Below are 23,452 nucleotides of genomic sequence, written 5' to 3'. Positions count from 1 at the left end.
ATCTGTTCTATTCAATACACATTTTCTTCGGCTGCGGTGAAGAGGCTTTACAAGTTTCTTTGGTTGTTTATGAAAATGGTAAACAATATTCTGTCATCTTTTTTTGTTGAACACAGCTTCCACCGTGTTGCAAAACAATCTTCTTGTTCATCTTCCTTACTTTTTAACATGTTTACACACAAAAATTATTATTTTCACTCAAATCATGAAAAATCCTCCTCCTCCTGCCTCACAGACACATTTCTCACACGAAACTCTGCCACACCTGACAATCTCATTGGATCAAGAAAAGGGGTGGGATAACCAACAAAAATATGGCAATCTCATTGGATCGTAAAAGAAAAGGGGAGGGACATCCTCCTGCTATCTCATTGGCTCATCAAGAAAAGAGGAGGGACATCATCCTGCAATCTCATTGGCTCACACATAACAATAGGAACAATAGACCTGTCACTTTTGACAAAGTGTTTTATATAACACTCTAAGGGGGAGAGACACTTGTGATGTGGAAACATCCCATTGGATGAAAGAGGAGGGCCTTAATCCTAATGTTGCAGTCTCATTGGTTCAAACTGAAAAATGACAACAATTGACCTGTCCCTTTGACAAGAAGTGCATTATATACTCTCTTGCAGTATCTTGTTTGAAGTACTATGCCCAAGTCTGAGCTTAGTAATAACTTCCTCCCTTCTTTCTGCTGCCTCATTCTTTATATGATAAAAATGCTTCCCAATGTTTTTGCCACTCCTGAGTGAAAATCCCAGAAGAACTAAACTGATTTAAAAACTTTCTCTCCACCCTTTTCCCCATACACGCACACTCTCCCCACAAACACAGAGATGCCAACTGAAGGTGTTGACTCACTGGTGTCACACTCCTAACTGAAGGAAAGAACCTCCTTTTATAGAGCAGCCAGGCTGATGAGCACAGGCTGATTGCAATGAGGACAGGTGCTCTCAATGATCGGCTCATTAGAAGCGCTGGTGGTCAGAGGCTACCTCCATCTGTAACAGTTACATATTCAGCTGTCCAAAAGTACAGCCATTGTTTTCTCAGCTTAAATAGTATGGTTCACATGGTCATTTAAATAAAAAAACTATAGCGAACATGACTCACATGTTCCCCCAGGCTGCATTAACCCAGCATGCCAAAGAAATATCTGCATTTGTGATTCCAGATGGATTGTTTGACTATAGGATGCCAATCGGTTTAAGGGACGCTCGTGCCACTTTCATGGTATTGCAGGGTCTCGACAATACAGAGGCTTACATTGATTATGTAGTATCCAGCAACTCCTTGTCCGAACATCTCAAGCCTGTCAGAGCGGTGTTTGAAAGGTAAAAACAGCTAACCTAACTGCCAACATAGAAAGTTCTGAGATTGCTAAAGCCACTGTTGATTACCTGGGAAAAGTGGTTGGACAGGGGAGGTGCTAAATATGGCTTCAAAGGTTATGTAGTTTATAGTGTTAATGTTTTTTTGTGTTTTTATTTTTTCTGTAAGGGGACCTTGAGTGTCATGAAAGGCGTCCTTGAATAAAATGTATTATTATTAAAGGTAAAGGCCATTATAAACATTCCCATGCCTACCTCCCGCAGGGAGCTCAAATGGTTTTTAGGGATGGCTGGCTATGACATGGAATTTTGCAGAAATGTTGCGTAAGTAGCAGCCCCCCCTTACACACTTCACCAGCTCAAAGGTCTTTTACCATTGGACCCCAGAGTACTGGATTGCTTTCAGAAAAAGAAAAGCACTCTTAGCCACAGCACCTGTACTAATAGCTCCTGATATTAGTCATCCTTGTCTCCTCTACATAGATGCCAGCTACATCAATGTAAAACCCTTTGTTGTTTCTGCAGCGGTCTGCCTCCACTAACCGTAGGTTGCTCTGTTGAAGTTTAGCATTGCAAGAGATTGCAAAATCCAACATGTACAGGAAAAAACATTCTAGTTGCTCATTGTCTGTCACGATTCATATTTGAATGATTGGTCATTTGCTTTTTGGCTGAAGTTTACTCTACTCAGTACAGTGGGGCAATTTTTGTTGTTCTGAACATTAACAACTATTTGCTTTTCTAATGGGGAATTGTTTTTTTTTGATACTAGCTATTCGTGTTTATGGTTTGAGTTTAACTACAGTGTCCCAGATTAATATGTCACTGTTACAGATGGAGGTAGCCTGTGACCTCCAGCGCTTCTAACGAGCTGATCATTGAGAACACCTGCCCTCATTGCACCCAGCCTTTGCTCATCAGCCTGGCTGCTCTATAAAAGGAGGTTCTTTCCCTCAGTTAGGCGTGTGACACCAGAGAGTCAACATCTTCAGTTGACTTCTCTGTTTGTGGAAAGAGTGTTGTAAGGTTGGGAATGGGGAAGAGGCTTTCAAAAAAAGTTGCAAAAGGTTCCAACTTTTGTTTGAGGCCAGATTCTTTAGTTCGTCTACTTTCTTTCAGTAGAATTAGTAGATGACTGTGGAGACTTATAACTCCACCTCTCCTTTTAGAAACCAAAAGGCCTTATTTTTGTTTTTTTATGAAGGTGCAAAATCCTATTTGTTAGTTTTCCTCTCTGTGACTTCTGTCCTTCATAACAATTGAGGGCTTGTCAGGGAAATAATTTAAAAAAATTCACTTGAGAAACATTTGCAAGTCCCATTAACCTATCATACCAAAGAATTGTCTGCACTTGTTTTTTTTTTCCAGATGAATTGTTAGAATAACTGATGCCCCGTCCACACGTAGCCGGGTATCTCACTAAACGAAGATGTTTCTGCCTCTCAGCCACACGAAAATGCAGATTGACCGCATCAAAAACGAAGCTTTTAAAATTCTCCGACCAAAGTGAAGATTTGCAAATTCTCCTTTTTTGTTTGCATGTGGACGTCAATAACCGGGGTTTTGCGTTTCAAAACGTCACTGCCTGTGACAAAAGTGGATGCCCTCACAACGTTTTCTTGTTCAGGCACTTTTTTGTGAAAATTTCCGTATGTTCTGGTCCTCACTCCTGCCGTTGTTGGAGTTACTTCGTCCTCACATTGAAGTGCAGTCTACTGTCATGCAATCAACAGTCGGTGTTAAAAAAAAAAAAAAAAAAGTGTCCCGCATGCTTCATTATTTAGCAGACGAAGGGAGATTACCAAACAAACGGCAAATGCGTTTGGATTGTCAGGGCAGGTTGAATCAAAAAATGTTCGGCAGGTGTGTAAAGCTGTAACGGTGCACTTGGGACCCAGGTGCACCGTTCCCTTCTTTCCCTCAGTCACACGCCTAACTGAGGGAAAGAACCTCCTTTTATAGAGCAGCCAGGCTGACGAGCAAAGGCTGGGTGCAATGAGGACAGGTGTTCTCAATGATCAGCTCGTTAGAAGCGCTGGAGGTCACAGGCTACCTCCATCTGTAACAGTGACATATTAATCTGGGACACTGTAGTTAAACTCAAACCATAAACACAAATAGCTAGTATCAAAAAATACCAATTCCCCATTAGAAAAGCAAATAGTTGTTAATGTTCAGAACAACAAAAATTGCCCCACTGTACTGAGTAGAGTAAACTTCAGCCAAAAAGCAAATGACCAATCATTCAAATATGAATCGTGACAGACAATGAGCAACTAGAATGTTTTTTTCCTGTACTGTATTTTCCGCCCTATAAGGCGCACCGTATTATAGGGCGCACCTTCAATGAATGACATATTTTAAAACGTTTTCCATATATAAGGCGCACCGTTACAGTAGAGGCTTGGGTTACGTAATGCATCCATTGGACGGTGCTGCGCTAAAGGGAATGTTGCAATGAAAAATGTTGAATGATGAAAACAGTCAGATTAAAGTTGAATAAACTGTTTTATTATTTTCTGCCGTATTAGTACGGTATTTTCGTGTCACAGTTTATCTTTTAACAACAGCAAGGTAAAACATGTACTGCAACATTTATCTCACATAGTGGAGAGGAACTTTTCCTCCACTCAGTAAACGCATAAAAAACATTTTGATGCTGTTACGGTAAATTAAACGTTAGTGCAATCACAATATAGTAACACTCGTAATAGTGTAAAACAATAACTCAAAAAAGCAGTTATTGATTAAGAACTAATAACTCAAATATCACGCGTTAATGTTCATATTCACAATATGACCGACCTTGTTCAACTGTAAACACACCAAAAGAAACGCATAAAGCTCACTTTATCAGTTCATTCCTCATCTACGAATCCCTCGAATTCTTCTTCTTCAGTGTCCAAATTAAACAGCTGGGCGAGTGTGGCATCCAACACGCCCGGCTCCACCTCATCATCAAAGTTGTCATCAGTTGAGACTGATACATCAGCCCAGGCATTTACGATCCACTGGCAGATAGTGGCGTATGTCGTCCGGCGCTGTCTCCCCGTCTTGGTGAACGTGTGTTCGCCTTCTGTCATCCACTGCTCCCACGCAGTTCGCAGTCTAGCTTTGAATGCTCTGTTGACGCAAACATCTAGCGGCTGGAGTTCTTTTGTCAATCCACCCGGAATGACGGCGAGCACTGAATTAGTGTGCTTCACTTGTTTTTTTGACACAATCGGTGATATGTGCGCGCGCATGGAGTCGCAGATCAATAGGGACGGAGCTGTGTGAAAAAAGCCACTCGGTCTCTAACTGCAGCCATCTCGCTTTGCACCTGCGGAAACTGTTTAGTCTTCTTGCCACAGCTCATCCTCTTGCTTCCTCCACTTCCGCACCATCGATTCGTTGATATTAAACTCTCTCGCTGCTGCTCTATTCCCGTGTTCTGCTGCGTGACTGATCGCCTTGAGTTTAAACTCTGCGTCGTAAGCGTGTCTCTTAGAAGGAGCCATTTCAGGGTCTTTAAACAAACACACGAATGAAACGCCGTTTTATATATCCCAGCATGCATCGCGCACTACTTCTTCTACGTCCGCGGCTGCTTACCGTAGTTGCAATACCTGTTGCGCCTCAATATTGATCCATATATAAAGCGCACCGGATTATAAGGCGCACTGCCAGCTTTTGAAAAAATTTAAGGTTTTTAGGTGCGCCTTGTAGGGCGGAAAATACGGTAGTTAAGTTTTGTCTTTAACCTGCAATATGCTCTTTAAAAAGCGCCAGCGCCGGTTCAAAGTGTCAGGTTTGGAGACACGAATGCGCAGAGCGCAAGCACCCCAACGGCACGCGAGGAGCAAGGCAGAGCAGAACGAAGGAGGTAAAGGGCAAAGCAGCAGAGGCAACGTGCCAGTGCCACTGCAGACCACTGATGACACCTAAAGAAAAATAGATTTGGATTACCAACTAAACTAAACCTGACAGCAACAGGTTACTCGCTAATGTGAGCCAGGAGTGCACAATGCAAAGCAATCTGCCTGGCCTGCAGCGTGGCTGCAACCTAAACGCTGGTTAGACAGTCACTTTTAGAAATGTATCAGGCACAGAAAAGAGATGGGTCAAGGAGATTGTTACCTGCGTGAGAAGCGTCACGCTGCGCACACAAAAGAGGTGCAGAAGCAACGGAGCGCAGCGGTGCGGGGCTCGCAGCCAAACAGCTGCACTAGAAACATTTTAGAACGACGGCTTAATAAATGGGATTTGGAAGGATTATTTTATGCATTCGGACATGAAATGGGATCTACCTGGAGCTGTAGGACAAGGCGGCCAATACGGAGGACCCGGAAGAGCGTGAGGTCAAAGGGGAATGAATGGGAGCGCTTAAATGGTCCACCAGACCAGAGCGACAGGTAAAAGCTCACCCAGCACAGGTCTCCAAAGGCCGTCTTACCAGAAAAGCATGCATTTCGACTCCAACACACACAAACAGCACAAGGCCGATGAGCACACCTTAACGTGATGCTGCAAGTCGGTAAACTATAAAGCACTTCTCAGCACCTGGTGAAACCGGTCACTTGTTAACTGACTAATTGAAAGCATGGGCATTGGAGAAAACTCTAACATTGATATTTTTTAAATAAATAATTGGATTTGCTCTTATGGTCACTGATGAGCGTCAGGGAAGCGAATTAAAAGAAAGTAATATTGACATTAGTGAAGGACATGATTCAATCCCTTTTTAATAGGAGGGAACCAAGTACTCTACATTTAAAAAAAAAAAAAAAGACGATTCATTTTATTGATTGATCAATGAAAGAGAGCGAGAGAGAGAGAGAGATCTAATAGGCTACTTATATTATTATTACGTGGTTGAAGTTGTTTTAATTGTATAGTCACTTTGTCCAAGTAAACGATCAATCAGTCACTTTGTCCAAGTAAACAATTTATAACATAACAATTAAACACTGATTATCACAAATTTGTGACAACAAATGAACAATAACACAATAACAATAACTTTCAACATAAGTTAAACACATTGAATAAAAAACATTGAAAACATATATACATTATTGTATCATTCTTCCCCCTCCTTCATCTCTCCTTCCTCTCCCTCCACCTGCCCCTGCTTCCCTTCGTCCTCGCCCTCCTTCTTCCCCTCTCCTCCTATTTCTTTCCCTGCCGGAGCCACTTCTACCACCTCCCCCCCTTTAACTAAAATAACTACTGGAAATGGGAGGAATGTCATTTGTGGCCGTAAAACCCCCCACTTCTCCTCAGAAATAAGGGGCATTTCCCCACTCTCCAAGAGAAGATGGAGCCACCCCGGCTTCCCTGGCACATCGTCGGCCCCCAGGCAGTTTGCCTCCTGGCTGGTGCTGGCCTCCTGGTGGCAAGAAATAAACACAAGTTAAAACTGCCTTTTTCAAGACAGTGATTGGTGGAATTCCCAAATCCTCTGGAAAACAGCTAATTTGTGTCTCATGGCAAGCTATTAATCAAAACTTTATTTTTTTTTTTTTTAAATGACCGCTATCTCCAATGTTTTTAATTTTGAATAAAATGGATACCCATTTTAGACACTGTCTATTACATATTGCTCCTTTCATTTTAATTGTACACAAACCTAAAATAGTTGTTTATTTTTTGAATCTGCACTTTTGAAAAGTTTCCCTCAAATCTGACTAAAGTCAGCAAACACGCAGGTGAAATGAGACATCAGCAAAAATCAGAGGAGTGGAGTGTCTGTTAGCTCCATTTCCTCCTCGTAAAATCAAGAACTAGATCAGAGACTTAATAAAAACCTACCACTATGACCGTGTATTGAGTCGAGTGGGATTTAGTCCCAAACCCTGACTCTCGGGACTTAAGGTGGGTGACCTCCACCCAGGCTCCAGCCGCCACAGGGCATAGGGCGACCTCCCTCCACAGAGTGACGCCAACCCTGTGATTGTCCTTAAATAAATAGAACAATAGTATTGTGTTTTATGGGGCTTTGATCCAGTATGCATACATTTTAAATAACGACAACCCATTTTAGATGTAAATCATTCCACAATGATAGGATAAATGAGTTACCTAAACAGGCTACACATTCCCATTGCAAAATAATTAAAGCATTTTTATCAAACGTGCTGCTATGTATAGCTGTCTGCATTCTCCTCCCTAATTTCCCTTTTATTCAAATCTTTGCACATGTTCTCTCAACCTCTGAAATGATGACTATGACTTCCATCAGTACATTACAGGTGCTTTAATTCTCTCTATTTCACTCCAATGCTGAAGCCGTCCTGCTGCTAACAATAAATAATAAGAGGCTGAGAGTGACAGAGAGACACAGGGTCAATGAGAGACAGATTCAGAGCAGTTACTTCATATAATATATCTAACTTACTTGTTCCAGGACAATGTCTCTGATGGGGGCCTTGTCCCTACCCATGCTGACTGCTCGAATGGTGGACACCTGTATGGAAGAAATATTTTGTTGGTATTAAACATTTAACATGCAAGTATTAAAAAAAATCCTCTCTGTGTGTGTGTGTGTGTATGTATGTTATACTGACCTCCACCACCATCCCCTTCAGGGTGAACAGCCCCGGCATCCCCCTGGCCTCTGCCCAAGCCTTTTATTAACTATTGTGGTTTATTGTGAGGTTTATTCCATATGGTGGGGCTGTCCCATGAAGGGAATATCCCCGGAGGACGTAGCCCGAACCAATAATAAATTTCAGGGTGCATGATTCAAATATTGTGACTTTTTTAACAGTCTCCCCGTCACTAATGATGACTGCCCTGTTTTTTTCATTTACTAAGGGGCAAACAAGCCCTCCCTCAAATACCCATGAAAGGGTTTTCGTGATTTGTTTTTCTAAAATAAAAACAATATGCAGGGGTGGGGGAGTGAAATTGGGGCCATGGCGTTGGCCGCAGACAGCGTTTATCTTCATCTGTATGAGAATAAAGAAAAAAGACATTTTGTTAAAAAAAAAACTTGAGAAAACGTTTACTTTCAACATGAAAGTAGTAATCATTTATAAATTCATTTTAATTATCTATAATTAATTCAATTCAATTAAACACACTTTATTTGTCCCCAGGGGGGCAATTCAAAGGCACAGTAAATGAATGACAATGCAAGTTTATGAAAATGACACAAAGAAAATAAAGAGTAGACAAAAAGTAAAATGTCAAAATTCAATTAGCTTTGTACATTAAAAATATAGAATTAAAATGATATATTAAAAATACAATTCAGAAATAATTAATAATTAACTATAATTAATAATATCTTAATTTAATGTTAATCTATACTATACTTTAACATATATAATACTATCATATAACCTGTCCCTTTCTTTTCAGACGTCCACCATTTTGTGAATTCTTCTCTAATTCACAGCAGCCAGCCTGGGTGGGTTTTTTTCTTTTTTTTTGGGGGGGGGGGGGATTGGCCAAAGCTACTGTTACTATGCGACATCATTATTTGCCAGAACCCAGAGCCTTGTCCTACTGTACTTTGTGAGACAGTCTTTTGCTGAGACCATGTAATTAGTCAATGGCTGTGAAGCTAACCTTCACATAGATGGATATGACCTTGAATCAACTCTTTGTTAATATGCTAGCTTGTCTGTGTATTTCCACATTTACTCGTTCATAATACAATCCTCTCTGTTACATAAAATGTGGCAATTAATATAAATAGTTAATATATTGAGCCGTTAGGAAGATTACATTGGACTATTGTAAAATCAAACCAGTGTTTGAGTGAAGTCAAAAGAGTGGCAACTTGCTTCATTTCAACTTTAAGTTCTAACTTTGTTTTCTTGGATTTTTCTCGACATATAAATATTACATATCTTAATCTGTATTATATTCCTTACAATGAATATACAATAATATATACACATCAGACAATAAGCTAACATTTCTAGCATAAAGGCTATAATTAGAAAATCTTCTCCTTACCATTGTTTCTCTCTCTCTGGATGATCAAAGACTGACAGGTGCCTTTCAGCAGTTGAGAGCAGGACAGACAGTGTGTACACGATTGGTCAAAGTTTATGTTGCTATGTGAAAATTGTTTGTCCAGACAATGAAAGTAGCCAATCAATACACTATCTGAAAACCCATTATACATCAAAGCACATTTTAGTGTTTGATGTTACCCACTCCACCAAAACATTCCACCGGACACACCCATTCAAAATGAGTTCAAACTGTTAGAGTTATGGCCCTGTTTGAAAACTATAAAAGTTAAGGTTCAAGGAAATTGGTGAATTGGTAAAATAGTGGAAACATTGATTAATGTTTTAAAGCAAAATGAAGTCTCTAAGTTGAACACAGCCAAAGTTATGAGGTTTTGAAGGAGGTTGAAAGGTTTAATATTTATCAATTCATTTGAATTGGGACTTAATCCCCTCTCTGTAAGGTGTGTGTGTGTGTGTGTACGTGTGTGTGTGTACGTGTTTGTATGAGAGATATTAACATGTTATTTTTAAAATGAGCAGAAACAGAAGACCACACTTGGCTGGTGGCCTGATAGTCCCCTCTCTGTAAGGTGTGTGTCATTAACATTTGAAGCAATATTGTGTTTTAAGGCAAGACACGGCAGGCAAAAACAGCCATTTTTTATGCACTGATCATTTTTGAGATTTTGGGTTTATTCAGTCCCTGAACATGTAATCTTTTAAACTACCATAAAGAAATTATCCAAATAATACATTTGTGTGTATATTTTAATACATTTTGTCTGGTCGCGGCGTTAAGTTTCGCGTAAATTTGTCCGAAAGTTAGCATTCTAACGGGACGTGCTGTGTGACGGCTGCTCTCTGATGCCCGTCATGACTGATATCTCTGTAAAGCTCTCTCTCTCCTGCACAACACTATGTAATCCAAATAAGGACACTTCCTTTCTACCAGCAACCAGTCGTGAAAGTTTAACGGGAGGTTTAATGCTAAGAACGTAATGTGTTTCTGATAACGTGATTCGTTCAGACGCATCACATGGTATACTTTGACTCTTCCTTGTTTAGCCTCCGCAGGACCTTTTGAGAATGAGTCAAAATATCTTCCTGTAAATTAGTGAAAAGAAAACAAAAGTTGTCACTTGCAAGGGGATGTAAGAGGACAAGTTGTGATGCATGACCCCGTGAAATGCCCCCCCCGGAATCGCTTCTGAACGTAAGCTGGGGGGGGGGGGGGTGATTTAGATATAAAAGTGACGCGCACGCCACACTTGTTGATGTTTGCACAATTGAATGAGCTGCTTTGTTTGATTATTTGTCTGAATTGTGTGAGATCAGGGTCAAAACATGCTCCAGAGTTTATATTTAATACTCTCAGGGGACAGTGTCACACACAGCCTGATAGTCTCTCTTTCCTCTGTCTCTTCGTTTCACACAAACACACACCCTAACTCACTCTGCATTGTGCGCATTAGAGCATCATTTTAAACTACTTACAAACATATTCAACATTTTCATAAAAATGAAATAAAGTCAAAAATATGGTAAGAATGACATTGATTGCAATAAATGCACTGTCCAGCTGCAAGCTGCACTCGTCCACCCCAAGCGCGTCCTCCACACATCATTCTGTTGGAAACTCTGTGTAACATATTATAGCATTGTAATAACAGTAGCCTGTTTTTATTAAATTATTTTTTATGGATAGAATAGAAATAGAATAAAGTGCCATCTCAATTATTGTTGGTCAGTTTTACTTTTACAGGTTTTCTATTTGGTGGCAAAAACCAAGGACATGAACCTGATCATGAGTCTGTTTCCAGGACATTGAAGTGAGGATACAAACAGCCTACATGGAGTAGGAATGTACAACTATAGCCTGTAAACACTCATAGGTGAACTTTGAGTTCTGTGTGGACATTTAGTCTTCTGATGGACATAAAGCTGCTGCTCATTAGTGTGTCTGTATTTGGGGTTTTCTGTGGTTGTATACAGTTGAAAGCCTTACATGTCAGTGCTGTTTTAGCCATTTGTTATTGTCCATGTGCTAGACATGGTCTACATTGCTATAACCAATCTACTGACGAGTTGTTTTCCTTTAGAAATGTGTGAAATTTTACAATGTAAATCTTTAAACGCTGTTTTCTCAAAAGGGGTTTTTTCTCAAACTCCGTCACATAAATCTCCACTTCAGTAGCACTTACATGCACCAAACTTTCCAGTTTTATTCCTAGGTATACTCTGCAGGGATTTACAGAGGGGTTTGTTGATATATCATTCATAGCCTGATTTATGTAACAGTTTATTCCTAAAAACAGGGCGAAATGTTTTTTTTTAGGTCTGTTGATAGTATTTTCTGATTTATGAAGTGATAAAAAGACATATCTTAAATCCCTTTGTATGTAATATGTTAACTAAATGAAAAAATAATTTTGAACCTGGCCATTTCCAATGTTCAGATTTATATCCCCCCAATGTATGCAAATTATTAGTGCTTATTTCATTAAATAATGCCTTATTTGCATATTTAAACATAATATTTCAGAAAACTTGTAATATTAAAAATATTTTTCTTAACATAAGTAATGAACTGTAGAAGTTTCATGTTGATATCTGTGAGTTAATTTTTTACCCTATTCACCTGTAGTGTCTCGCCTTAATGTTTGTGCATGTTATTGACTTCATCTGTTTTTTAATCTGCACCCCTAATGTCTGCATTGACTGTTTAATGTCTGTTGTCACACCTCTGGCACTACCCCCACCTCAAACACAACTGTACATGCATAAACAACACGTACTACTAGAAGCTCAGCACCTTCATCGGGGTCAATAAAGTCAGTCAGTCTGTCAGTCAGTCAGTCTGTCTGTCTGTCTGTCTGTCTGTCTTGGTCAGTAAGTCTGTCTGTCTGTCTGTCTGACTGCCTGTCTGTCTCTCTCTCTGACTGCCTGTCTGTCTTTGTCTGTCAGTCAGTCAGTCAGTCAGTCAGTCAGTCAGTCTGTCTGTCTCTCTCTATCTGTCTCTCTGACTGTCTGTCTGTCTTTGTCAGTTAGTCAGTCAGTCTGTCTTGGTCAGTCAGTCTGTCTGTCTTTGTCAGTCAGTCTGTCTGTCTGTCTGTCTCTCTGACTGTCTGTCTGTCTGTCTGTCTTTGTCAGTTAGTCAGTCAGTCTGTCTGTCTTTGTCAGTCAGTCAGTCTGTCTGTCTTTGTCAGTCTGTCTGTCTGTCTTTGTCAGTTAGTCTGTCTTGGTCTGTCTGTCTGTCTGTCTGTCTGTCTGTCTGTCTTTGTCAGTTAGTCAGTCAGTCTGTCTGTCTTTGTCAGTCAGTCTGTCTGTCTTTGTCAGTCTGTCTGTCTGTCTTTGTCAGTTAGTCTGTCTTGGTCAGTCAGTCTGTCTGTCTTTGTCAGTCTGTCTGTCTGTCTTTGTCAGTTAGTCTGTCTTGGTCTGTCTGTCTGTCGGTCGGTCAATCGGTCAGTCAGTCTGTCTGTCTGTCTTGGTCAGTCAGTCTGTCTGTCTGTTGAAGGATAAAAGTTGGTATTTGATCCTTTTCCTATGTTGTTAATAGAAATCTGACTCCTCTAAATAATTACCTTGAATCTCTCTGTGCATTCTTTTGATGAGAGGAATGACTGGAGGCGTCTCTTTCAGGTTAACAGAGTTTATTAACCCGATGAATCAAGAACACAAGTTACAGAGTCTCTGGGTTCAACACTACGTGTCCCTGACTTTAAGGAGAAGACAATTAGGTAATTAAGAATCAAGGCTCACTCAACCTATATAAAAGTGGGTGAGTGATTAACTGTTCAGGGCCTAAAACTAAACCTATGTTTGAGTTGGTGAGTGATTCAGTTTAAAGGGCCACATCAAAACACATGTTGGAATGTGCACTCACTTCTGCAAGCCCTCTTCACATAAACACCTTACTGAAAAGTATGACAATTTTATTAACACACACAAACCTGGAATAAAACATGATAAAATAACTGGTATAATATAAATGTAAGCGAACATCATTCAAACTGTAAATATCAAACCTTTCCTTTGGACCGGGTGATGAAACTTTATTGCAGTAAACACTTTGATTATAAGCAGAAAAAGGCCTAATATTCTATCACAGTTAATTCCATTACAGCCTTTGCCTCCATAATTTATTCGACAAGGCCTTTTAGGTTGGCTTGCTTCTCCAGCCATAGTGTCTTCAAAGGAGTCACATGCTGATAAATTCAAAATGATGGTGTCATCAGACTGCACAGATGATGATGATGATGATTGAGAAGAACCTGTCAAATCAAAAGGTCTAGATTATGGTGCAGGTTGAGGAAAAAAAACTGTACATGAATGGTCTCAGATGAGGCTAATATCATCATAATAAGAAAACAGAATTGCACAAAGATTCAATTCAATAGAGGTCTAACCTTCACTGCCAAGAATGATGTGAAAGGTTCCAGATGACTCTTTGGCAATTTCTGCAAACACCTCAGCATCAACTTGTGCACTCTTATATCTTGCACTCTTTCCTCAGGTATGTTGAACTTTACAACCACTGAGTTAGTCAAAAGGAATAATGAGAAACTGTATGTGCACTAATTTACTTTACCATGCCATGCAATCAAACAGTGACAATGAGTTCCCACAGTGACTCTTGTTAATTGTTACATTTTAGGCTATGTTTTTGGCCTGTTCCCACGGTTATAGGGCAGGCAGGGGCAGTCTGAGTTGCAGTTGAGAAGGGAGCAACCCACGAACAGTCTGGTTTTCAGCGATAAACGTGTGGAAACACATTGCTCCTCACGGGACATTTTTTTCACTTCAAACAGAATTCAGAGGGAAGTTCGTTCGTATGCATGCGTACAAGTTATATATGCATTTAATACTCCCGTTACACATGCATATCGAACAGAAAGCATTAACCCGGTCCAGTGCTATGTGGTAAATAACAAAAGAAAATGACTCGACTCGAGCCAACGCAACGAGATGCGGCGTTCATTAAAAAGATTGAAAATACTCACCCTCTTTCAAGAATGTGTCAAAAGTCTGCTCAGGCAACTTCACATACTTTTGTTCTCCCCCGAGTTGAACTCGCACCAACATGGTACCCGTCTAAACACAGAAACAGTAAACTCGTTAGTGCTGGAACCACGGGAGTACATGCTGACAATGATTAAATTGGAAGCTGTTATCAAAACAAAGCTTTCATAATTCAATGTGAATTCATTTACGCTCACCGACAAGGTTCAGGTTTCAGTTCTGTTTTGTTTTTCTGTGATAGTTTGTGTTGTCCTTTCTCCCCCTCCCTCTTCTGGTTTTTCTTCCTCTGCAGGTACGTGAGTGACAGGGCAGGCTCCTCCAAGCAGCAGACGAGGCACACCTGACGTCTATCTAATCAACCCCTCCATATAAGCCTGGCTTTCACCCAACTACTCTGCCAGATAATTCCGTATAACTCGGTAGTGGTCACGTTTGCCTTCAAGCAAATTGTTTTCATAGCCTCTCGTGGCTTTTATGCTTTTGGTGTTTTTTGGTCACTTGATGGACTGACTTTGTTTTTTTCTTATTCCCTAGTTTTCGCTGTGTGCCTCCTGTTCTTCCGGATCTTCCAGCCAGCCAGCTCCCTGCCCTCACTGCCTGCTCTCTTTTGTTTTTTCCCCCTTGGAACATTAAATATCTTTTTGTTAAAACTATTTTTGGTTCTTTATGTCTCTGCATTTTGGGGTCCGCCAAACGTAAACCTAACAGAGTAGTCGTTTATTATTAATAAAAATGAAGATAATCTGAACGTCGTAAAACCTAGCATAATTAGCCACGTAACCACCAGAAACTAGTAAATTAGCTTTTTTTATTTCCCCTGAAATTTAGCTATGGACAAGAACAACGAGGTGTGTTCACTAATTTAAACGGTTAAAAAACCGAGTCACATTTTATAAACTAAACTCATAAGCCATAGCCTCACATCACGTTGCAAGCCCAAACTGACTGGCAATGCATTCACGGTTCAACATACGGTAGTGATGTGAACATTTTCATCAGAACACTGTTGTCATTCTTAAAACTGAAAAAATGAACAATATGCTTGCAAATGTGATACATATACTTGCATTATGATATATAACTTACCAGATCGTGTCAGTGACAGCGTGACGTCGTGCCAGTGGATAGTCACTGATAGTGTCAGTGCCAGTGGGTACTGCAAGCCGGTGACGTCAGGTTGTTAGTGAGAACCCCGCGAAGTTTACAGAATTTGCGCTGAGAGGCGCATCATTTTTACACTTCATTTTAACAGCAACACTGCATGTTTATTACTCCACATAGTGTTGAAAATACTCTTATTGGGTTTAAAAGTGACAACTCCGTGAAATTACCTCCCAACTTTTTACTGTGTACAGTTGAAGTTTGTTTTATTGAAGGCTGCATTACTGCGAAGCGTGTAAGTGATTTACAGGCATGCTTACAGTTTGCTCCTGGGCTCACTAAAGTCTGCCTGCGGCCTAATCCGGCTTTTGTACCTAAAGTGGTGGATGTGGCATACAGGTGCTCTACAGTGGAGTTGAAGGCTTTTCATCCACCTCCTTTCTCATCAGAAGAGGAGCGGAGGCTCAACACTTTGTGCCCAGTGCACGCTCTGCATGCGTTTGTGAATAAAACAGCTTTATTTAGACAAGACGATCAACTGTTTGTGTCTTGGGTTTATCCCACTGGATTGTAGAAGCCATCTCTTTGGCCTACGGGGTTTGCAGTCCCCTCAGGGCCTGAGAGCTCATTCCACTCGGAGCATGGCCACTTCCTGGGCTTTGTTCAGAGGAGTTTCAGTGCAGGATATCTGTGATGCAGCGAGTTGGGCGACGCTGCATACTTTTGTTAGATTTTACAGGCTGGATGTCTCAGGGCCGGATGTGGCACAGGCAGTACTGGAGACTGTCGCACCAGAATCAGTGTGAATTTTGGTGTTCAGCCTTATCAGTTTGCTTCAGGATACTCATGCCTCGGTTCTTTGATGACAGAGTGAGATGTTTCATCTTCACATCCCTCCTTGCATAGGCACGGTAAGAAACCTGTCATGAATGATTTGAGGTGGGTGGGTCGACTGTATATATGAGGGGGGCGTGCCCCGAATACAGTTCGACCTGTCTGTCTCTGACAGACGTTGTCATTGGAGCTTCCAGAATGGTCACGCCAAGGCGATTCCCATAGTGAAACACCTCACTCTGTTATCAAAGAACCGAGGCTACGTTAAGTAACCCAAACTTTTTTTCATCCAATCAAGCATATAAACCAGAGTTTGGACGAAGTAAATGATCAGGTAATGTTTACTTGACAGTTGCGTTTAAGAAATGTTTTTGTGTTTCCAGATGGATCTCCATGAAGGCTGAACGATTTATCGTTTTCTGATCGAAATCGCGATTTCAAAAAACGTGATCACGTGATTGCTAAAGCCGCGGTTTTTGGCAGTGCTTCTCCCAACTGACCCAGGAGCTGTTGTCAACTAATTTACACACGCTGTCTATTCTGCCCCTGTGTGAGCATGACTTCTTTAGCCTGATACACAGCTCGACAGTTAGCTAACAGTTTTCCTCTAATAAAGACGCTGAAGTTTCTTTTTCCAGTCGTTCATAAAGGAAGCACTGGAAAACTAAACAGACAGCAAAACGTAAGTTATTCATCTCATAATGCTAAACAACCAAAAAGTCCGTTAGCTTGATGCTAACGTCTATGAGAATTTGAATAAGAACGCTAGCGGTTAGCATCGTGAATGTGTCAATTGTTGTCTCACGTTGTAACCTTATTAAACATACTCAAGAGATGCAATGCAAGACCTGAACATGAAATGACGCTCACAGGCAAATGTTTCGGCCGTATGGCAAAAAGAAAATATAGAGACATTGTTGGCTTCTCTTGTTGCATAAGTTCTGTGAACTATGTGAACTATGGCAACCTGAAAGGCACAAAATATAGCAACACTTATGACCAGATTTCTGTCAAAATGACACTAAAACCAATAATGTCACCATCTGTGTGTTTCTTCTTGATAAATACATTTTAAATTAATAAATTTGAAATTAATTTATAAATTAGTTTTCATTCTATTAATTTAGAGTTCTGGCATTTAAAGTTTTAACTGGTATGATGTCATTTCTTGTCATTTTTGTAAATGTTACTGTATACATTGAGAACATATCACAAGCTTGATTTGTAGAAAATTGTGATGAAAATCGAAATTGCAATTTCTGATTGTAGGGAAGACATAAAAAATGGGTGCATGGGACGATGGCATTGTGTGGAAGGTTAACTGCTCACAGTGGTTACCTGCTAGGTGCAGAGGCGGGGTCTGAGTTTAATAATCAACTGTTGGCCATTTAAGGCATCAAAAACAAGGGGCTGGGTAATCGGAAACAAACTGAGGACAAACTTTACTGGGGACTGACTCTATTGTCTATAAACATAGTCAACACCTTTTTATGTATTGACTATTTTAAGTTTTACATTCAGGATTCATGTTAAGAATATGGTAGTAAGCTAAAGCCAGTATTGAGCTGAGAAAGTGATTAAACATAGCTTAAAATAAAGCTAGCATATAACACTAATAGAAACAGTAAAAAGGCCAAAGTTTTTAAAATCAGCACCTTAATTAAACATTAACTGATGAAGATCACCCATCCCTTCTGATCTGATTAATTAATATTATGATATATATTATTATTAATAATTATAAATAATAAAATTATAGTATAATTTGCAAATCTTGTATAAAATGCAATTGTATACAATTGAGTTCAGCATTATGTGGACTATGGAATTTTTCATGGAACTTTGGTTCTGTATGTCATCATAGAGAAAGCTTAGAATTTAGAACTCATCGCATCACAGGAAAGAAATTCAAAGATATACGAGCTGGGATCAGAAGCTCTCATTTCAGTACAAGCGGCAGTGAGGAGAAGACTTACCGAGATAGTGAGAACCAAATTCACTTTGAACCAACAGTACAAAAAGTACTAAACTTCGTAAATTGATCCTAATTATGACCCAAATTGTTTGGTGGTAAGTATTTATTTGAATGTTTTTCGTAACTGAAGATGGAGAGCAAATTATCTAAAGTTTCTTGTTGGTTGGTAAAAAATATTTATCCAATTGTTAATGCAAACTTTGAACTATATTAAGGCTACTTTGTTTAGGTTTTTTTGTTGAAAAATGTGTCTTACTGCTGATTTTGACCTGTACATGTGCAAATGAAGAGTTAACAGAGTCTGGATGAAGTGAATCAACAGGTGATGTTTACTTGACAGATGCGTTCAGAAGTGTTTTTGTGTTTCCAGATGGATCTCCTTCAACGTTATCTGCTCCAACATCAACAGCAGGCAGAGGGCATGGAGATATACCAGCTGGCAGAAACTGGATATCAGCCTCATGGATACATGATTCCTGTGGAGGTCCAGGAATAATCTCAGCTGTCCTGGAAGGAAAACCACTGGATAAATGGCCAGGTATGTATTCAATTATTGTTTCAGTGCTTTTGTTATATACACACTCTTGGAGGATATATGTTCTTTTCATTTCTGAAGTAGTCATCATACATGTTCTATGTCCTTTTTTTCATCCAATCAAGCTGTAAAATAGAGTTTGGATGAACTGAAACTGGATATCAGCCTCATGGATACATGATTCCTGTGGAGGTCCAGGAATAATTTCAGCTTTCCTGGAAGGAAAACCACTGGATAAATGGCCGGATATGTATTCAATTATTCTTTCAGTACTTTTGTTATACGCACTATTGGAAGATAAATGTTTTTTTAATTTCTGAATTTCTCATCATACATGTTCTGTATATGTTATCAATATGTCCTTGTTTTTCAACCAATCAAGCAGTAAAATGAAGTTTGGATGAAGTGAATGAACAGGTCATGTTTACTTGACAGATGCGTTCAGAAGTGTTTTTGTGTTTCCAGATGGATCTCCATCTACCTTCACTCCTCCAGCATCAACAGCAGGCAGAGGGCATGGAGATATACCAGCTGGCAGAAACACAATATCAGCCTCATGGATACATGATTCCTGTGGAGGGCCAGGAATAATCTCAGCTGTCCTGGAAGGAAAACCACTGGATAAATGGCCGGGTATGTATTCAATTATTCTTTCAGTGCTTCTGTTATACACACTATTGGAGGATATATGTTGTTTTTTTTGTTTTTTTCTAAAGTACTCATCATACCTGTTCTGTATATGTGAACAATATGTCCTTTTTTTCTTCCAATCAAATTTTAAAATAGAGTCTGGATGAAGTGAAACTGGAAACTGGATATCAGTCTCATGGATACATGATTCCTGTGGAGGGCCAGGAATAATCTCAGCTGTCCTGGAAGGAAAACCACTGGATAAATGGCCGGGTATGTATTCAATTACACTTTCACTACTTTTGTTATATACACTATTGGAAGATAAATGTTTTCTTTTTATTAATTTCTAAAGTACTCATCATACATGTTTTGTGTCCTTTTTTTCCATCCAATCAACTTGTAAAATAGAGTTTGGATGAAGTGAAACTGGAAACTGGATATCAGCCTCATGGATACATGATTCCTGTGGAGGGCCAACTTGTAAAATAGAGTTTGGATGAAGTGAAACTGGAAACTGAATATCAGCCTCATGGATACATGATTCCTGTGGAGGGCCATTTTAATAAAATGAAAAAAAAAAAAATGCACACATCGTTACTTTCACTTTTATTATGCATTATGCGTTTTCCCCCTTTTTGAAATTACAAGATCATAATATTATACAAGCATTTATCTTGTATTAAAAGTCACAGCTAGCTTTCAAGAAAGACAAAAAGTTACCCAAGAATTAAAAGGCAATCTGCGGTCCCAGCAGAATATTTTCGCCATTGCCAAAAACAATGTGGCGGCAGTGAAAGCTAACTTTATTGTAGCAGAAGAAATCGCCCACGTGTAACCGGTGGAATTCTGCGTTGTGTGAAGTTTATGCTGTGACACCGGCAGGGCAGTGAGTTAGTGAGTGAGTAAGGTAGGTAGGTAGGTAGGTAGGTAGGTAGGTAGGTAGGTAGGTAGGTAGGTAGGTAGGTACTTTATTGATCCCAAGGGAAATTCAAGGCATCCAGTAGCAGTATACAGACAGCCAGGACACAAGACATTAGTTACAATACACACCCGCTGTCACCCCTCCCCTCTGTATACAATACAATAATGCCCCAGACAAGATTTAGGAGGCCCTGTGTGACTAAGAGTAAACATATTTACAAGTTAAGTCTGTGCAGTTAGCATTAGCTTTAGACTTAAAACTTATATAGCATAATGTACATAACCTGTGAAGGAGATAAAAACATGTGCTGATTAAAAGAGACTTGTAAACAGTTAAAGAGCCTTAGAAACAAAAAGTGCTGACCTTCTAGAAACTAGTTACATGTGCATGTACAGAGGTGTTTGAGGTAGTGCCAGAGGTTCGAGTACAGTCATTAAACAGTCAATGCAGGGATGCAGACTGAGCCATTAAAGTGCTCAGCAACATAAAGGAGCAGTGATTAGCATTAAGTGTTCAAAACAATAAGGTGAAACCAGGAGTGATCAGGGTGATTGCTCTTAAAGTACCCAACTATTGAGGAGCAGATTAGCATAAAGTGTCAAAGACAATAGAGTGAAACTAGAGACCTAGTTAGAGTGATCATGTCAACCATTACAGATGCAGCATAACACAACAGTAGGATGAAACCAGACATGATTAGGGTGATTATCATTAAAGTGACCAGTGCTCAGTAAGGTAATATGTATTAAAGTGTCCTCTCTGACTCTGAGGTCAGCAGTGCAGATGTGGAGTGAGAAAAAAAGTGAAAAATGAGTCCAGGGTTCACCGTGTGCTTCTTCCCTGCCGTGACAGTGAAGTGTTGTACAGTCTTATGGCCAGGGGGACAAAAGAGTTCTTGAGTCTGTCCGTGGAGCACGACTGTGACAGCAGTCTGTCACTGAACATGCTCCTCTGCCCGGTGAAGGTGCTGTGTAGAGGTGTGTTGTCCATGATGGAGAGCATTTTGTCCAGAGACCTCTGGACATTTTGTCCAGAGACCTCCTCTCTACCACTGTCACCAGTGAGTCCAGCTCTGTACCCACCACAGAGCCGGCCCTCCTTACCAGTCTGTACAGGCGTGCTGCGTCCCTCTTCTTGCAGCTTCCTCCCCAGCACACCACTGCGTAGAAGAGGACGCTGGACACCACAGACTGGTAGAACATCTGCAGCAGCTTTTTGCAGATGATGAAGGACCCCAGCCTTCTCAGGAAGTACAGACGACTCTGTCCCTTCCTGCAGGTAGTGTCCATGTTAGGCGACCAGTCCAGCTTGTCATCCAGCTGCAGCCCCAGATACCCGTAGGTCCTGACCACCTCCACGTCGACCCCCCCGATGGAAACAGGTTCTAGATGTGGTTTGTTCCTTCGGAAGTCCACCACCATCTCCTTGGTCTTGGAGGTGTTTAGCTGCAGATGGTTGGCACTGCACCACATCACAAAGTCCTCGATCACAGAGTCTAATCATTAATCTGTTGTCTGCATTTCTTCTGCCTGCGTCAGTAGCAGTATGTAAATGTAAGCTCATACAGGTGCTAATGACCCAGGACAGGTGAACAGGACAGGGGAGAGCACAGTCCCCTGTGGTGCTCCGGTGCTGCTGACCACAGTGTCAGATGTGCAGTCCTTCAGTCTGACGTACTGTGGTCTCTCTGTGAGGTAGTCAGTGATCCACCTCACCAGGTGCGAGTCCACCCTCATCTCGGTCAGCTTGTCTCTCAGTAGGAGGGGATGGATGGTGTCGAAAGCGCTTGAGAAATCAAAGAACATGATTCTCATCACGCTGCTCCCTTTGTCCAGATGAGAGTAAGCCCTGTGTAGAAGATAGAGGATGGCATCGTCCACGCCCACCTTTGCCTGGTATGCAAACTGCTGGGGATCCTGTGCGTGTTGGACCTGGGGGCTGAGGTGTTGGAGCAGCAGCCGTTCAAAGGTCTTCATAACGTGGGATGTCAGGGCAATTGGTCTGAAGTCACCTGGCCCACTGGGGTTTTTCTTCTTGGGGACCGGGGTGAGGCACGAGGTCTTCCAGAGCACAGGAACCTTCCCAAGCCGCAGGCTCATGTTGAAGACGTTCTGAAGTGGCTCCCCCAGCTCAGCAGAGCAGGCCTTTAGCATCCTGGGACACACCTTGTCCGGGCCTGCTGCCTTCCTGGGACGGAGTCTCTTCAGCTCCTTGTGGCTCTTTCAATCAATCTTTATTTATATAGCGTCAATTCATAACAGGCGTTATCTCGAGACACTTTACAAAAGCAGGAAAAGGACCTTACTGTTTGTCTTTGGCACCTCTGTGCTTTCAGACCATTTGGTGGCTCCTGTAATTTCCCACATTCCTCCCTTTTGACACAAAGTGTCAACACAACATTTGTAGAAATTACCATACAAGATCATTACAACTGACTGTTTGTTACAGTGAGAATGAATGAAACAAATAAATATAAAAAACAAATGAGAAACTTATGTAGTTGAAGCAGTTCTCTGTGGCAAGTTTTAGTTCATGCCCTTGTTGGATGTTTTGATCCTGTGTTGGTTCTCGTGTCTTCTTCTGCTGTTGCAGACAGTCCATGTTTACCCTTCTGTAAGAGATGGGGTGTCTAAGTATCAGTATCCTTGACATCAGTTTGAGTGCAAGTGAATCAGTTGGTGATGAAATTATGAATATATGAGGACGTTTGGAGTCCATTTTTTCTCTGCTGTAAACTAGGATTGGCAACAGCCATTGTGGTGAGCAAAGCAGCGATGTGGATGACAGCCATAATCGTCCCACGGCGTCCTCTCAGCACTCCGTAGGTTAGGTCTTGTTCTTCCTTCAGTGGCATGGCTTGGAAAGGTATAGATAGATAGATAGATAGATAGATAGATAGATAGATAGATAGATACTTTATTGCAAATGCTCCCCCACATTCTTGAATCTGGCTAAACTTTCGGACATCTGAATTTATGTCACTGTCACCACATGATAAAAACAATGCTCTCCTACAGTGCAATTGATTGTGTCCATCACTCTTTGCAGACTGTCAAACATGTAGTCACGAATGTTCTATAGTCCAGGTGAAGAGAAAAAGAAAAAGCTTACAGCACCTGGTATTCCCAGGCGGTCTCCCATCCAAGT

At 40.8% G+C, this 23,452-nt stretch overlaps 1 protein-coding gene and 2 long non-coding RNA genes across 23 annotated transcripts in view; 2 read left to right on the top strand and 1 right to left on the bottom strand.

The window, feature by feature from the left end:
* Positions 1–3,687: 3,687 nt before the first annotated feature.
* LOC306818991 lies at positions 3,688–4,062 on the top strand. Its single transcript, XR_013778457.1, has 2 exons — positions 3,688–3,908; positions 3,950–4,062. It is a non-coding gene; the product is annotated as an uncharacterized lncRNA (long non-coding RNA).
* A 2,210-nt stretch (positions 4,063–6,272) lies between these two features.
* LOC306818966 (uncharacterized protein) lies at positions 6,273–7,941 on the bottom strand. Its single transcript, XM_079336728.1, has 4 exons — positions 7,883–7,941; positions 7,714–7,782; positions 7,128–7,274; positions 6,273–6,705 (listed from the first exon to the last, which is right to left on the bottom strand). The coding sequence occupies exons 1-4, from the start codon at positions 7,919–7,921 to the stop codon at positions 6,397–6,399; spliced, it is 564 nt and encodes a 187-aa protein (XP_079192854.1). The 5' UTR covers positions 7,922–7,941; the 3' UTR covers positions 6,273–6,396.
* Positions 7,942–18,261: 10,320 nt separating this feature from the next.
* The window catches only part of LOC306818974, a 51,210-nt gene continuing 46,019 nt past the window's right edge, over positions 18,262–23,452 (top strand). For 4 of the 21 annotated variants that reach the window (XR_013778425.1, XR_013778426.1, XR_013778427.1 and 1 more), the window contains exons 1-3: positions 18,370–18,753; positions 18,887–19,383; positions 19,537–19,653. This is a non-coding gene — a long non-coding RNA (uncharacterized lncRNA). Of the gene's footprint in view, positions 18,311–18,359; positions 18,754–18,886; positions 19,384–19,536; positions 19,654–23,452 lie in introns of those variants that run through there. The other 17 variants (XR_013778416.1, XR_013778423.1, XR_013778415.1 and 14 more) reach the window with 15 other exon arrangements.

The sequence above is a fragment of the Symphodus melops genome (assembly GCF_947650265.1).
Source record: "Symphodus melops genome assembly, chromosome: 23".
In the NCBI taxonomy this organism is placed as follows: Eukaryota; Metazoa; Chordata; class Actinopteri; order Labriformes; family Labridae; genus Symphodus; species Symphodus melops.
This window is presented reverse-complemented; position numbering and strand designations above follow the sequence as displayed.

What these genes read in the sequence shown, in the direction of transcription:
- LOC306818966 (XM_079336728.1), bottom strand. Translation starts at nt 7,921, where the DNA reads ATGCCGGGGCTGTTCACCCTGAAGGGGATGGTGGTGGAG. An exon ending in TGAAGGGGATGGTGGTGGAG is followed by an intron (nt 7,783 to 7,882) that starts GTCAGTATAACA and finishes TCTTCCATACAG; the next exon opens with GTGTCCACCATTCGAGCAGT. An exon ending in GAGACATTGTCCTGGAACAA is followed by an intron (nt 7,275 to 7,713) that starts GTAAGTTAGATA and finishes TATTTATTTAAG; the next exon opens with GACAATCACAGGGTTGGCGT.